The sequence below is a fragment of the Perna viridis genome, chromosome 8 (genome assembly GCF_037379345.1).
Source record: "Perna viridis isolate PV_CMFRI_1.1 ecotype Kerala chromosome 8, ASM3737934v1, whole genome shotgun sequence".
Lineage (NCBI taxonomy): Eukaryota > Metazoa > Mollusca > Bivalvia > Mytilida > Mytilidae > Perna > Perna viridis.
In genome coordinates this window covers 19,692,903-19,710,869 of record NC_142452.1, presented here as the reverse complement: position 1 = coordinate 19,710,869, position 17,967 = coordinate 19,692,903, and the positions used below count along the sequence as shown (strand labels likewise).

The window sequence follows — 17,967 nt, the reverse complement described above, 5'->3', positions numbered from 1 at the left end:
ATATATCAAAGATCAATATCGTGATGCACAATAAAACGGAAAGGCAGAATGGTTGTATTTTTTATCAAACATATACCTTTATGATTAAAAATAAGATTCTCCAAACCTTTATCATTTAAAATTTCTGATAAAAAAAATAAACAAAGACTTGCAAGATATATAAAAGATTAGGATAAAAAGAGGCTTTCAGAAAAACTATTATTGACATATAATTTATATTTATTTGACTTCATGTCCTGATAAACATTTCTTATCTTCTAATATTGTTAGATCAAAGGTTGTTGGCACAAACAATGTTTTGAATAATCGACATTTTTGTCTTTGATAGTTTTCTTTTTCATTGTTAGGGTGAAAATTTGTACTCGTGTCTGTTTTTACCATATCAAACGTGTTGGAAGTCGAATAAAGATATGTAAGCACATGCTTTAAAGACATTGAAACTGATTTTAATATTTTTCTAAAGTTATGAAACATTCATTCAATCAATTATTTCCGATGAAATTTTGGCTATCTTAAGAGTGTACAGCAATTTTTTATGCGTATTCGGGATGTTATTGAAGCGTGTTTTGAGCGAATATTTCACAAGCCTTTCATGAAAACTTAAACACAACATCTGGAAATAATAGAGTATATTTGGCTTATTAATCGAAATTTACTAATTTGCTAAATATTTGAAATAAAGAAGTTTTATAGAAATTTATCATTTTGTACCATGATAATCTGGAACCATCTTTTTTTTAATTTTTTTTACAGAATTTATATAGGTGTTTTTTTTCTATTGTTGTAATCTGTTACAACGCCTTTGTTCAAAAGACACGGTAATGATTAAAATATTTAACTATTTAATATATAACTGAATTATATCGTCATTCCTTACGATTACACTGAACCATTGGGATATAATTGTCATTCAATTATTGCATATCTGTATTAGAAGCTTCTGATAATGTTTCTTTGTTAAATTGTTTAACCGATATCAGTTTTGTCCCGCCTGTAATGAAAATTATGACTTCAATCTGAACATTTTCTACATTATTAACAAAATACTGAGTAATTTAGTTAAATTAAAACCACTTTATTCTTAAATCTGACGAATGGAAAACAAATTCTCCAGAGTTGATAAATAAAAAGGCATCTTTCTACGGTAAATTAACTTATTTTAACAAAATAATCGAAAATTGCATTCCACGTTCCAGTATTAGTAATTAATAATAAATGTTAGAAGTTAAAACTACGAATATGATCATTCATTACAAATTGGGTTTGTACAGACTGCTGACTGTCGATGTGTTGTTTCAGACTTTATTGATTGATTTTATAAAGCCACTTCTTGGACAAGATTTTTTTAAAAAATATTTCTGCGCAGGTTATCTATTATCAACCTCTTGATTGAGATTACTTCTTCAAGGACCTATATATATATATATATATATATATATATATATATATATATATATATATATATATATATATATATATATACTAATCTAAAAGCAAATTTGCGTTATTTTGAATTTCTTTTTAATTATTGCTCAGTGGAAATACGCATATGGTAAAAATTTAAAAAAGTGGAATGATTAAAATAAAGTTGATGAACAAATATTGTTACTAGTAATAGAAAACAGAACGGGTATTGTAAAACGTAACAAATGGAATCTAAATGTAAATTAGTAAATATTTTCAGAGAAAGTCTTCAACAAGTGTAACAAAACTTAAGTAAGCCTAACAAAAGTAATACAATTCATGGTAACATAATGATGGCATGTTTTCACACCAAACTAAAAAGTAATATAATGTCACAAAGACACATTAATGACTAAGTCTCCTGACTGTGGACAGGCGCATGGAATCTACAGTGGGGTTAAACAATTTTTATAGGCCTCACAACCCCCTCTTAATGTGAGGTAAAATGAATGGAAACAACAAACAAACACATAATACAATTAACTAAATAGTATATCCTATTCTCACCATGGAATATCTTATTGGACAACATAAGACAAAATGATATATCCATTGAAAGAGACCTCTCAGAGTATATTAATAGATCACAATACCATCGAATCTAAAATTAAAATGGACTGAATTAAGAGTATTGATGTTAAATACTTAATATGAAAAATTTTTATTTTTCTTTCTTTTTTACGAATGTAGTCAAATATCTCTACTTAGAATGGCTTCACAAAATGGACAATATTTTTTAAAATCATATCATAACATCTATTACGGGCAGCGATAAACATTTTGCATTAACTTTTAAAGAATGTGCTTTCTAGACTCTATTTCCGTAAAAGAAAAATGGGTGACCAATACTATTATTATCATGAATCTGTAAGCGCTAACCCCGGCCACGTTGTCGGAAAGAACTGCGTTCATTGCTTCAGTGCTTTCCGATGTAAACGCAAACAAAGATCCAGCCTTGACTGTCTTGTCGATTTGTTTTCATTTATACCGTAAATATACAAAAACCTTGATTTTTTTAATTAGAATTATTCTACGGGTAAATAACTAGTCTACATGCAATTAGTAAGAACACTGTTGGTCACTAAGCGAAGGATGAGGTGACCTTTTTACATAAAAAAATAATTCTTTACTAGCTTATCTGAATAACGGATGTGGATAGCTCTTTTGTATTAAATAAGAGTAAAAACAAAATTACTGGACACCAAACGCTCACGATTAAACATGCAACATGTTACATGATTCCACGACACACACACACGAAGCACACGATACGTGTACACGAAGTTTACGAAACACGCTAAAATGTGAATGTTACACGTTATCAGAAGATATACCATTATGTTGAGTAAACTTTAAAATCTATGCAGATAACGAATAAACCGAAACAGAATTTAGGAACATACAACTACCATGAAGTTGATGAGTGAACGTGCACGGTGGACCCCACAGCTCTTTGACTGAAACTGAAATATTTTGAAAAAAGTATTTGTTTTTATTTTAAAAAAGTTTGAAAGTACTGTCTTTTGATCCGGTATTTACACAGTGATCTACAAAATACATTTTATATGGACAGTTCATCTTGCAGATGCATTAAATCCAAAAAAGCAGAAAGCAACATTTCATTTTTATCATAATTTTTTTTTATTATTTTTTTTATTGTTTGTTTTATCATTTTAAATGGGAAATCCACGAATTAAGAATACACAAACCGCGAAAATTTGCAACAACGAATTAAATTACCTTCACAGTATACGCAATTTTAGTAATATAATTTTTGTTATAAACAAACAAAATATCCAGTAAACTTATGTTCTCAACCGACAAGCAAATAATCATTTTTACATTTGATGATAGACTATATATAAACTAATGAAGTAGTTTCTCGGATGTTCGTACATTTTAAATGTACATGTAGTTTGTTTATTTATTACTAATAAAAGCCTTTTTGCCCTCATCTGGTAATGAATTACCACTTTTATACCTAAAACTGAAAATGAAATAGATTACAGAGACGGATTCCTTTACCTCATTTTAGACATATTGCTCGGTGTTGACCAAATGATCATCTCAGTACAAAACTTTATCATAGGAGAGACAATATTGTGTTCAACATTATCAATTTTTCTTTGTTTTACGGTACGCTGCGAAAGGTCCAATTCAGTTTGCGTTATATATTGGACAAAACACCAAAACCTTTTAATCATTGTCAAACGATACACATTGTATGATAACTAGGGGTCCGTGGATTATACGCGTCATAATACCGTTCAAATAATGTATTCATTATTCTTCAGACAATTTTAGCCGCCTGCTTTACATTGAGTTGATATGAATTTCAGTTTTTTCATACACAAATTGACAAAATTTCTTCTTTTAGAATCACTTTGTATATAATCTCACTTAAGGTCAATAATTAATTTGTTATTAATAATCTACGATTAGTGGAATAACAAAGCAGTGAATATTCTTCCTCGTAGACCATAGTATATAAGAAGTATATAAGAAGATCTAAATTATTAATATCTACCATGTTTAGTTATATTATGAAGCCTTATTTTTAGGGGGTTTATGTTTTGTTTTTTGTTTTTGTTTTTGTTTTTGTTTTTGTTTTTTTGTTGTTTTTTTGTTGTTTTTTGTTTTTTGTTTTTTGTTTTGTTTTTGTTGTTGTTTTTCTTTTTTTTTGCTACTGAATATGTAGGTAAATAATCTGTGGTAATCATTAGGGTAAGATAAAACCAACTTCTGTTAGTGAATACCGTCATGACTATCTTGACGACATCTCCCAAGTTTATTCTAGGTAAAAGTAACAACAACAAAAAACGAACATTTATCCGATTAACAATCATGTCAGGTCTAAAATGAATTCGACAAAATAAATATTACGCCGCCGGAGAAGCTGGTACTGCGACGTTCCATGTACAGTCATTTCAAACGAAATGGTTAGATAAATCTAGGGGTTTTTTTAGCGCGCAAAACTTCCCTCTTCAAAAATCAAAGGTACCACTTATATAAGTAGTCACATAATGAAGACATTTTATACATATTTGATATATATTTATCTAGATCTTATACTTTTGCAACAATTCTTTTGGCTGCAAGCATTTCTTGAAAATATTGATCCATTTTGTTATGGATTTGTATTGTTTTGTTTGCTAATGATAAAGACTCTGTTTTTTTTTTATTTCAAGACGATAGGAATATTGGAACACCTACGGACGTGGCATTTGGGAAGGTGGTATATCAAAGTTCTACGTGGAGTGATCAGTTTGCACAAAACGCTGTCGATGGGGTTCTCGATTCGTTTCAAGAAACACAAATGGATATATTTCAGTACTGGATCGTTGACCTTGGAAACGCGTATGAAGTACTTCGCGTTTATGTCATCAACAGAAAACCTTGTGCTCTGATATATTTATGAATGTTTGCAATATTCAAATATAATGAGTCAGTTATATCAGAGCAAATAGTACGCTGATATTTAAGGTTTGGTGAATTTATGATAATTGATATGATTGTATGTAATCGCCCATCAATCTATCGTTCAATGTGAATTAGGGTAAATTTAATAAGAAGATAAATCCTTAAAACTTTTATTAGGAATTTCTGTGTCTTAAAACAACTGGTATAACATACCACTTTTCAATAGTTCTTTGTTAATTCGTACATGTTATGCAAAAGTGAAGATGAGTCTTTTCGATTCAGGTGATTAAATATTCATCTTCTAAATCCTGACTAATGTGATGCGTACAAAGTTATATCTTAAACATAAATGATTTTGTTGGTATATTTTGCTGAGTAAAGATATGGTTAATTTATTAAAGTGAGAAAAACATATGATACACTACTAATATATATCAAATGGTCCAAAATTTTATATGTTAGGTACTTTTTCATCTGTTCAATGTACTTTACTAATTTTATTCTGTATAGGAATTAGCCATTTGCATAGTTTCATTTAGGAAGCTCTTTCCCTGATACATTAAAATATTACTTTGATTTTTTAGCTGAAGTGCTAAAATTTGGCCCATTATTGGTATGAAGACAATTCGATTTCGATTTGATCGTAAACAGTCTGTCTTCTCGATAATAAAAAGTGCTTTTAAACAGCACTCACAATGATACATGGACGAATGGGAAATAATACTAGGAGTTAGAAAAAGAAACCTTCGTATAGGGAGATCAGAAGAGCTACGGATGGGATAATGGGGAAATATGTTTTAAAGTACTTATTATTTTTATTATTATTATTATTATTATTATTTTGTATAAATGTTACAAAATTTAAAAACTACGAAATTGTAGCTGATAAACTAAAATGATGTTGTACATAAAAAAAAATAATGTGAATTCTATGGTTTTAAATTGATTGTTCAATGAATAATGACAAATTTGCAACGGGAGTTGAGAATGGCGGAAAAAGTTTTGTTGTGTAAATAGGAAATTGATAATGACAGATGTGAAACAAACCAGCAAGCGATAGATTATAGAAAATGTAAGATAGATCGTTAACGTTTGATCCGTTTTCAAGAAAAAAAATTGAGATACTTTTTTTTCTTTTTGTGAACAAAAGATGAAATTTGCTGACAATAAATTTTATGAAGACTGCGAAATTTAGATATTTTAGTTGAAGATAATGGCAAAGAAATGTTGATGTGTGCTTATTATGAGAGGCCAGCAAAGAACGGAGAGCATTTAATTTTCCCCTGTGGACGAACGGTTTCTGCACGCTTTCTGAAACTGATGTTGACACATCAAGCAATTCTTCATGTGTCAGAAATGGAAGTATATGCAGTCACATGATACATTATGCTCTAATATGAATTTCCTGAACTATTATTGTAGTTTTTATGCTTCTGTTTGTGTTTGTTTAGAATGCCTTACCTGTATCCAAAATATGTAATACGTACATAAAAATAAACATTACACTTAAAATTGATAGAGTCTGATAAAAACGTGATTACAGAATTCGGGATAAACATTAAAGGCTATTACAAGCTATAGTAATCAGCGGTTTCTGAAAATAAAATTGTTTAGCTCAATGATAGCAGTATAATATATTTCCACGCAGCCAATTGCTCATTTGTTTAATATTTGTTTCGCTACTTGCTGTGTTATTATTCTTTTTTTAATTCTAGTACTATATAAAATGATATGAATTCCATCGTCAATCAGTCTATCATTCCTTTTCTTTGTTAGATAAACATAAAGACTCCTTTCATTCAGAGTTCAGGATCAACTAAGGGAATTAGGAATCGTAACTAGACATATTCAATGTGACACGTACAAGGGAACAAAAGTAAATGAAAACCTGGATCTCATTTCCAAATGGAAGCATGGAACAGGTGTGCAGGTAGGGTAAGCATCCTCTGCTTTTCTAGAAACACCAACTAAGTTGCTTGTAAAATGGTAAAATGTTACGTTCGGGGTAAATGGAATAAAAAGGGAAAACCATGACACGGTGAACAAATTCATTCCATGGTGCAGATGGATACTATATAATAGGAACATATATTTGATAAACTTTTATAACGATCCAGGAGTGTGTTGTGACTACAATAAAACATTTGTATTGATGGCTTTTAATCTTGTACAACATAAGCATCATCTAGAAAGTTAATTGTAAGTAGCTATTTCAAAAAAGTCTGCATAGCTTCGGCAGTCTCTTGCATAGCGTATGATTTGTGATATGGAAGCGTCATAAGCAGTTGCCATAGAGGATTTACACGGAAATTTTTAATCTACAACTGACATGCAAACACGGCATCTACAAGCTTTTGAGCATTTGAAAAGAACACTGATTTAAATCAAATACCATGGCGGGAATCAATACTAGATTCGGTCACGGTAAAAGTCCAACTTTATTCTATTCAAGGTATTTAGAATGCATATATACACAGTATCTGTTGAAGAAAAAAATGAACATTTTCGTTTCCTTTATTCAAAACATCATTGAAACCTGATGTATGACTTTAATATTTTGATTTAGTATGCAGTACGATCCTGACTTGTGGTATTTTCAATTTCTTTATGCAATACAATGGAGTTATTTGAAATCTCTATATTGGCTATCTTTGATGCATTGCAAATATTAATGTTCTGTTTCTATTATAGACTATGTATGAGTATTTGGTGTTGTTCAATATCATACAACTTGAAGGCTGAGACAACATAATAAAATACTGAAATTTATTATAATTTATAGAAAGTTGACATTTTTTGATGATGTTACATAAAAAAAACAATTCTTTTGACTACCGCTATAACCTTGATTCTCTTGATTCCTCTTTAATCGTATAAAATATGGAATTTTTTAAAAGAATTATCTTGTAAAAAATTAGAAAAAAAACCATTAATTTTGAAATTTATCCTTTATGTTGAAAATATTACTATTTGTACAAGTTAGTAGATGTGCAGATATACATTTGAGGGAACCAGCATATTTCGATGATTTTTTCTTGAAATACTTTTTGAATGTCTTGTATCGTTAAAACTGTCCTTATTTATCTTCAGGTGATTGAACAACTGGCAAAGTCATTGAAGTTGCTTACGGTAAATTGACCAATCAAAATTCCACGTTTAAAGACAGTGTGGCACAAAAAGCAGTCGATGGACATATTTTTTCGTATCAATACACAAATCATAACATGCTTCCTCATTGGGTAGCAAACCTCTGCAAGGCCAGTGACGTAATGTGTGTCGATGTGTATAACATGAAGTCATATTGTTTTGATATTTATTTGATATTATTAATATGATACATCTGAATGGGATCAAATTTCCAACAGATATTGGATACTGTTGCATAAAAGTTTAAACTGTCCACTATTTGACCACGTAATGCCATTGTTCACCTTCTTTATCTCATCTGAATGACTTTCACGATTCCATGACCTAAAGTTAAAATTGGTCATTGGCTGATCAAATTGAACAATCCTCATATCTGCAGCTCCTCTCAAACCAATGATATGGAATATCCTTAAAATTTCAAACTGTCTTCATCAAATGATGTCGTTTATCACCTGTTTCTCCATATCAATTGTTTTTAGGGAGAAGAGTGGTGTATGACCAGACCAAGTGAGTTTTGCACATAGTTTTTTTTGTAGTTTTCATGTTGGCTTTGCTTACAGTTTTATGATTGTACGTTATAGAAGAAAATCACAAAAGAAAACATAAAACCATAACAACAATCTACAAACTCTTACGTGTAGTAAAAATATCCATATGTGATGTTCTCATTGTAAGAATGTTGTTAATTTGCTCTATATAGTTAAGGCATTGGCTTTTTTTAAACGCAATGTCAACAATAAAACGATATTATGCCGAAGCTTTTTTGTATTTTTGAAATTGTTGAAGACTATCTAGACTGTTTTTTTTTTTTTTTTTTTTTTTTTTTTTTTTTTTTTTTTTTTTTTTTGCATGTTTAAATATTGTGGTCAATAATTGTATAAAAACATTTCTGTATTTTTGCAAGTAGTATTTATGCAGCAAATTACGTTAAATGTCAGCCGTATCGTAGATACATGTTATAAAATACATGCGTTAATTGTGCCTAGAAGTGTTCGAAATTTCTCACAATTAAATAATTACCATTTATTGACAAAGCCCGTTGTACAACTTTTACTCTTACATAAAATGCATTGTCTCTTCAAAGAAAAATTTTGCGATTGCCACACCGATTACCTATTCCGATTGGATCCTTATTTTATGTAATAATTCTCTAATTGAGCTGAAAACTTTGTCACATTTAGTTATTTTAGTCTAGTTCTGAATTTAAGACATTTTCAGATCATACAAAACCAAAGATTTTAATGGTCTAAAATATTTACTTTAATCATATTTCTGCAAAATTTTATTTCTATCACAGATTTACGTGCAAGTGTTTATTTATGCATTAGGGATGGCTAATGGTTCGATTATAATGTCGTTGATGAAAAAAGATTGAAGAAAGATTGCGTATCCCAGAAAGATGCTACAAATTAAACTTCGACTACATTGTTTGCAGGAGGTTTTTAATCCATTTCAATTAATAAAAGTGCAAGCGAACGGGTTTTAAATGGAATGTATTAATCATAATGAAATTGTTCTCCTCCTATTCTTCATGTAATGTAATTTTTCCGCTAAAAAGTACCTGCTCAAAATGCTTTCGATGTAATTGCATAAAAGAGCTCAAGAATCATTTCAAAACATCAACAACCAACATTAATTGTCGTCAGGAAATAATATTCATGTTGTTTCCATGTTGAGGTTTATACAGTCGAGATGCCTCAAAGGTCCGATGAAGAAAAAGAGATGCAGAAACGGTTGATGAATTTTTTCGTGACGAAAAATAGAATTAATTAATTGAGATACTCTATTTTTCAGAACTGATGTGTGGTTTGGGTATTATTAATCATTAATTTCGTTCAAAATGTAATAGCTAAGTGTGTTATTAGCATCGATTCAATAGCATAATATCTGAAAAATAAATGAGAAAAAGTCTTAAACATGTAACATACATAGAGTTACAGTTATATTTTACGTAACATAGGTTAATAGGTAAGACTATCTTTTGGTTGAAATAGAAAAAGTGCTGCAAATGTACTATAACAATTGAGTAAAGTGTATGTTTCAGCCACCACAATAACAGTTACCAACTTTGATTTTGTTAAAATTATAGTTATTTACTTAAAAATAGCAGAGTTAAATTTCTTTTTAACATTTCTGTGTTCAAGTTTTAAACAAAACTGAACACAACGTTGCTGACGACAAAATTTAGCAAACCCTGTTTGATTGAATATTTTCTGAGAATTTGCTGTATTCTCCTTCTTTTATATATGTAAAAATAAGCTTTTTTACGAAAACTTCTCTCCAAAGATACTTTAGTAAGTGTCTTATTAGAACGAAAGAGACAAATGAAACAAATTTATACCAATGACTGAAAGATACAATATACCAGATATCAAGAAATTAGAAACTACATATAAGTATTCTAGTAGTCACATACATTATCGTTCTTTTTGCCGAAAGTAGACAACAGACACGCAAGTCGATCTGCCTACTTTGCGCCGTCCATTATGTTTCTGTCGTCTGACTGATATTTGAAATTTGAAAATGAATGCCGTCAATTCCATATGAATTGTTAAAAATCTAACCAATTTCGTAACAGCAATGAAAATTGCGCGAAATATAATTACGTCTGTGGTTAAATAAATTCAGGGAAGGCAAAATCTATACACCTGTCAATAGTCATTTGGCGCGTAACTCATCAGAACAGTAAACTATTCACTAATTATGTAAATAAAAGTATACTGCGGAATAATGACAATAATTATAAAATACTCAAATAGTTACCTATGCCGTTAATTAATTTTTACTATACTTCGAATGTTTTAAAGTCGTCATAATTTATCATCATATTACACAGATCAGCAATATCCGTTGACCGAATTAACCGTTTTACACCAATGCAAACTCGTTACGTAAGTAATCTGCAAGACATATCCCGCCCACTGCGTATATTGCAATGTTGGTACATGACATAATAGGTATGAATTTATTGAAAATATCTAGGATGTTTCCATTGTCTGCGATGTGTGAAACCATCCTTTTAATACTGAATTAGCACTGTAATTTATGTATCATCATTGGCTGTCGTTTGATCGTTTTAACTCTCTAATATCAATTACTACCAACACTAAATGCAACTGCTTTATTTTGTTTTAAATTATTTTGAAGCTATGTTTCTTAGATATGCATTTTACCTTGGCTTTACCTACCAAATTGTATTATCTAATAACAAACAATCATACGTGGCTAGAAGTCGGAATGAAATGGACGATACATACCAAGATGCTGATCTTATAGGATCTTTCATGAATTTAACCTTGATCGGATGCACGTTTAGCTGCATGAAAAATCCTAGCTGTGTGTCTTTTTTTCACAATACCAAGGATAAAAATTGTTTATTACACCTCGGAACCTTGAATGATATATTGACAAAGAATGACAGTGGATGGCAATTTTACACGATGAATGGAGGTAGGGTATCGAGAGAGAAGTACTTTAAACTTTAGCTTTGATTAAGTTATCTGCCTGACACATAATATTATCATACAGAATAACGGCAGTGTACATGTAAGATCATTTAGTATCTTGGTTATAACAATTAAAAAGTAAATTGATTAAATTAATCACTTTATTTGGTTGGACATATCAACTATAACATACTAAGCAATATGACGAGTTACAACACATAAAATATTATTAAGTTCCCAAATACAATACATCGATTTAATAACCTCTGAATGTTACAAGACAATGCGATCACCAATACATAATTTCAAAAATTGATTGTTTGATAGCCGAAATTTTTTATAGTCATTACATTACTGTATATGATTATCTATTGATTTTGATTCCCATAAAATCGATCATACTTGTGTCTATGGACAAAACGCAGAAATACCTTTTCAATCACAGTAAGAATAAAATGACTAAACATTCAATGTTAGTTTTAGAGAAATAACCTTAATGACTTAAGGGACATAACTATCAAAATCAGTGATATGTTTGTATTATATTCAATAATTTCACCAAAGCCTGCCATGCTTTCATTCGAAACAGAATGATGTCAGTCAAAGTTATTTTGATGCTTATATGAGATGGATGTAAAATGATAAATAAAAACGTTCAAGTGACTGTCAAGAGTTGTGTACCTCACCATAGGTGTACCCCCGTATGTAGCAGTCTTTGTAAAAATCATACAAATATTTCAATATGTGATACACCCCAAAAAATGTTATTTTATTTTTGATATTAAGTTGCCTTATAGGTCTACATGTATATGATGAAATGTGTGTTTATTCATTCCAATCTGTCTGTTCTTATGAGATAATCCAAACTGACAATCCAACAGCTTCTATTGTATTTTTGTGTCATTTACAGAGTTATCTCCCTTTATTTTAAATTCTGTAGTACATTCTTAAATATTTTATCTCTTAAGAACAAGGGTTACATGAAAAGCCACGTGTCAATTTCCGTTTACTCTAACATTTTAAACAAAATACAAAAAATAAAAATATATAGGCTTTCTTACCATGAATCCCATTTTGCATGATTTTTATCTGGAGTGCTACTTAACAGCTGTTTGTAGAAGTTACTCCGCTAACGGAATTTCATAATCCTATTACGACAGTTTTGCAAAATGCTTAATTATGTGGTATTCATTTATGTTTCCTAGTACATCTATCTATATGTTCTCATCTCATCAGACAGGACACACTATAAGAGTGTTTATCAACGTCACATTTTCATAATGATACCAAGTAATATGTTTTCTATTTTAAGAAATATGCTCATGGAAATATGAAAATGTATTAAAATTATGTCTAGGTATCACAATACACACATGCCGTATCTATTGGACTACAGTTAAGTGTAGTAGATATGCGAGGCTGACTAGAAGATTTTGCTCGAACTCTGTCAATGCAAAGAATTTTTTTCCGTGTTTCTTATTGCTCATATTTCCCCAAATATGGCATGAAATCAACAAAATTTTCCATCAAAAGCGATCCGCTACTGGCGTTTTCATTTAATAGGTCTTCAATAAACACGACATCATGCTTTGCATTGTACACTTTTCAAGTTTACATGAAATTCTGCTTTGATGTCCGATGACGGAACAGAGAAATGAAATGCCTTATCTAAAGTCAAATGATATAATCATCTAAAATTTTATATGTATATCAATTGAATTTTTATTCTCAAAAACCAAAGCAATGGTACCAAGAAACATGACATCTGTAAAGAGTAATCAAGGGAAGGACTAGCGGAAGTCAAAAGAATATTTTCCAGGGGCATAGACCAGACATGGAGAACAGACACACACAACAAAGAACATAAAATAACCAAAATAATACATACAAAGTAACAAAAATAAATGAGCAACTCGGTCTCCACTAAAAACTGGAAGCATGGGCCAGGTGCACAAATGTACATATACAATAGAAAGATCGGAGGTTGAGTTTATAATGATAAATTAATAATTAGGTGACAGAAAGCGAAATTACATTAGTTTTAAATCTCTGAAGAGCATTATAATGTAGATATAACCTATAAAAAATTATTATAGGTGCACCAAAAGAGATGTACTGTCAAAAATCATAAGCAAAAAAAGAAACAAATATAAATAAAAACAAATAAAAAAGCAGGCACGGTAATAAAAATGTACTTTACATCGAAGGGATCAACGTCTGCTGTTTTTCATTAATCCATTAATGGACCTGATTTGATTGAGCCGTATTATAACCCAATGTTCGTTTCATTTACATCAAGGAGATCAAGACGATGGATCTGACTCGTTAATAGAAGTTGCCCAAGGGAAAATGGCATATCAGAGTTCAACGATGGGTAATGGTATAGCAAATCGAGCAGTGGATGGAGATCTGCTCTCCTTCCAACAGACAGACTTTGATACGTTTCCGTACTTGGTTGTAGACCTTGGTACAATCTATAACGTTAGACGTGTTGATGTCTACAACAGGAAACCTTGCTGTTATGGTATCCATATGATGTTTAAAACATTGAAGTTTTACAGTTGATACCAATAAGTCCTTTTTATTATAGCTCAGGGAAATGCACGATCGTAAAATTTGTGTGGAATAGTACATTTATTACCTATAAATAGGTGGAACATATATATAGATTTGAATGTGTGTGTGTGTGTGTGTGTGTGTGTGTGTGTGTGTGTGTGTGTGTGTGTGTGTGTGTGTGTGTGTGTGTGTGTGTGTGTGTGTGTGTGTGTGTTACAATTCGTTCTTCCATTTTAAGGTATGACGTTTTACCGTTTCTTTCACCTGGGTCTATCGTAAAAATATATTTTTTTTTAATATTTGACAACTTCCTATCCGTCAAATATAAAAATATCTTCTATGACTTGATATGTAATATCTTATAAGTACTGTTTAACAGAACAACATATTTTATTGTCCCCACAACTAAATTTTGAGGGGCCTATTCTTTTTACACTTGTCCGACTGACTTGCAAGTTTTCTCACGATAACTAAAAACCGCTTGCACAAATCAATTTGAAACTTTGAGAAAGGTTAATCAAGGAAACCAAGATTCTAGCGGAAATCGAAAAAGGGACAAGAAAATGGACATGGAAAACGGATAAACACAACAAACACACAAAATAACCAAAATAATACATACAAAGTAACAAAAGTAAATGAGCAACACTGGCTCCCCCAAAAACTGGGAGCATAGACCAGGTGCACCGTTAGGATAAGCGTCCTCTGCTTCTCTAGAAACACTCACCGAATTGTTAGACGAAATCGGAAAGGAATACTACTAGTTCAACAAATCAGATGGATACACCGTAACGTTCCATGAGTTCATGATGACGACAATAAAATTTCTGTAGTGATGACTTCAATCTTGTAGCAACATAACCCTGTTTTAGAAGCCTGAATGTAAAAAGTCTAGCACGATACAAAAAGCATAACGTATGAGTTGTGACATGAAAACTCCATACGCAGGTGTTGAAAGAATGTTGGCACAGATGAAAGGATAGTTTACAATACGGAATGAAAAGTCATCGCGTTTGTCGTATAGTTTGGTAAATATTTGTCTTTCACCATTGATCTCTAAGTGTAGTTTAAGACATCAGGCTGACTTCACAGTGTCTGTAGTATCCTCTATCTTAAGTTTTTGTGTATACATACTCAAAGTGAAAAGCTTCTTTATTTATTTATTTTATTTTATTTATTGTTTTTTATCTTATTTTATTTTTTTTTGGTAATATTTTTATCTATAGCTGTTCTTCATGCACTTGTACATGTATGTGGAGGATTAGTAGAAGCTACTTAGCAGCTTAATAGCTTAGTGAAAGGTTGCGTATTTATCGTGTTGTCTAACTGTCAAAAACAAATCTGCCATATGATTGGACATTGTCTGTGTCCCCTACGCACGAAGATGTTTCTAGGGTAGTTCTGATTTATGTGTATTGGTTAAACAGTTGTGTCCATGTGGAGTGCGGGGACACCACTTTGTAAAGTTTAAATGGCGTGCTTTATTCTAGATACTAGAAAGATTTTGGTTTTTCTTTTAGGTAAAAGGTTGCATGACCTTGATATTTTAATTGGACGGTCTGATCTGGAATTGTCACTTTGCGCTCACTATCCAGGACCAGGACAGAATGGCGACATTTTACCATTTACCTGCAGACGAACAATTCCTTCCAAATATGTCAAACTGGTTATAAATGATCGGGAGATTCTCCATGTGTCCGAAGTGAAAGTGTTTGCATATAGATGATTAATTGTTATAATACTAGTAGATATATACTGTTTATTGACTTAACCTACGAGCTAAACCTTAATAGTTAATAATAATGGTAAATAAGAGACAACCCTGTGTATTGCACTGATTTAGATAAGTGGTTTACAATAGATGTAAATGTTTTCGATTAAACTCATTTTATCTATTATTTGGATACGGCATGCTATCGTGTTAGTGCATTCGAAGAGATATACATTCTAATTCTTTTGAAATCTTCAAGTAAATGTTTGACCTTATGTTAATTTACATCGCATGCTTTATTGCTTTGTGATATCAACTTTAAAATCAAGTTCTCAAATAAAAATAAAATGATTAATAATGGAGTATGTTTTATGGTGATATTTCGTTGCATTAATTATTTTTATTCGATTTCTGTTTATTTTTGCGGTGGTCTAATTTTCGCTGTTTTCGCGTTATACTCAATGTTGGGCTGCCATTAGCAGAGAAGGAAATGTTCACCCTTACATTTCCATACAATTACTCTCTGATTTTATTTCCGAGTTCATTATACTATTGCTTTTGTTTTTGTTCTTTAATTGTTTGTTTCCCTTATATTCAGTTATTATGTATTATTCGGTTTGTTACATTGTGAATATGTACCGTCTTTGTTTCATGTATTCACGTTTAGGCCATTTTTGTTTCATTTTAATTTGACGTATTTGAATAATCTCACTGCTGATTATTTGGTATTTTTTGCCGATATTTACGTAATAATATATTTCTTTTTATCGCTCCGGTGTATCCATCTGCGCCATGAAAAATAATTTGTTCAACGTGTTATAGTCTTCCTTTCCTCTTTCGTCTACCCCGGACTTGACTTTTTATAAACAACTCGGCGGATGTTTTTTTAAAAAAGCAGAGGACGCTTATCCTACCGGTGCACCTGGTCCATATTTCCAATTTTTAGTGGAGTCCGAGTTGCTCATTTGCTTTTGTTATACTTGTTGTGTATATCTGTTTTGCATGTCTGGTCTTCGTCCCTGTATTACATTCTTTTGACTACCGTTATAACCTTGATTTCCTTGGTTACTCTCCGACAAAACAAACAAAATCTGATGCCAAGAAAAAGCGACAATACTTGTAAATAACACGTAATATTTGACATCACAGCTTTACAATTTGACTTCTATTGAATATTACTTACAACTTAGTATATATTAATAGATGTGTAATACGTTTTGATAGTTCGTTTAAGGTTATTCATTCCCTCAATAATGAATATCGGGGAAGGGAATTTCGAAGAGTTAAAACAAAAGGACATACACAATTTGTATTATGAAAAGAATAAACGTTACCTTACGTTATGTTTGTGAAGCTATGAGAGTGTGTCTTAATTTCCTACAATTCTTATCGTCGTCAAATATGTTTTTTTTCATTGGCTATTTTATTTCATTTTCTTTAGCTTTTAATGTTCCTGACCGACACAATGATTCATACATCAAATATGTCTTCTTGATATGTTCCCAGGTATTGACTGTTTTTGGACTGCCTATCCAGTCTTGATCTCACTCTAAATGTGAATTCTTATGTCTCGACGACAAATTGTTGTGATGTGAACAACAAGTCGATTTTTACAATCTCAAAGTAAACACTCTTAGCATTCTCTTTAAAAGCTCCCCCTAAATCAATAGGAGCAAGGAGGAGTTTTACGCGGTTATGGAAAGAAATTGTACAGATGAAAAATAGTAATTTCATCATCACGGATAAAACACTTTATAATAAGGTTTTTCATCTGCAGCTGTACGAAACCCTAACAATTTCAATTCAAAGCTGTTCATTTTACAAAGAATGAAATCAACAGGTATACTACGACCATTCTCATCTACCTATTATTATTCGTCATTATGAAAATATCTGTGGGGATTTATTTTACCTTTATGTATCCATTTTGAACGTTCGAAAAGAAGGTCATTAATATGCATCACATTCCTCATTACTGCCTAGTGATTGTACGGAAAACCAAACGATTCACTTTTCTAATTATCTAAAGACAAATTAGGTTTTTATATACAATACGGAAAATATCATTGATATTGAACTAATAATATAAATTGTATTTCAGTCAGCGTATGAGACATCACATTCAGCCGAAAAATTAGATTATGATACAATTAAGTGTAAAACACCATCAATATTGACAATATTGAACTGAAAACATGTATTGCCCTGGACCTTTGGAACAGC

General features: G+C 31.0%; 1 protein-coding gene across 1 annotated transcript; it reads left to right on the top strand.

Annotated features, from left to right (window-relative positions):
• Positions 1–11,055: 11,055 nt before the first annotated feature.
• On the top strand, positions 11,056–16,007 carry LOC148609681 (uncharacterized). Its single transcript, XM_088540785.1, has 3 exons — positions 11,056–11,481; positions 13,777–14,001; positions 15,554–16,007. The coding sequence occupies exons 1-3, from the start codon at positions 11,142–11,144 to the stop codon at positions 15,757–15,759; spliced, it is 771 nt and encodes a 256-aa protein (XP_088396911.1). The 5' UTR covers positions 11,056–11,141; the 3' UTR covers positions 15,760–16,007.
• Positions 16,008–17,967: the final 1,960 nt, after the last annotated feature.

Excerpts from the sequence above, each read along its gene's own strand:
- LOC148609681 (XM_088540785.1), top strand. The coding sequence starts at position 11,142 with ATGCAACTGCTTTATTTTGTTTTAAATTATTTTGAAGCTATGTTTCTT. Across the intron at positions 11,482-13,776 it reads ATTTTACACGATGAATGGAG|GAGATCAAGACGATGGATCT; the intron begins GTAGGGTATCGA and ends ATTTACATCAAG. Across the intron at positions 14,002-15,553 it reads CAGGAAACCTTGCTGTTATG|GTAAAAGGTTGCATGACCTT; the intron begins GTATCCATATGA and ends TTTTTCTTTTAG.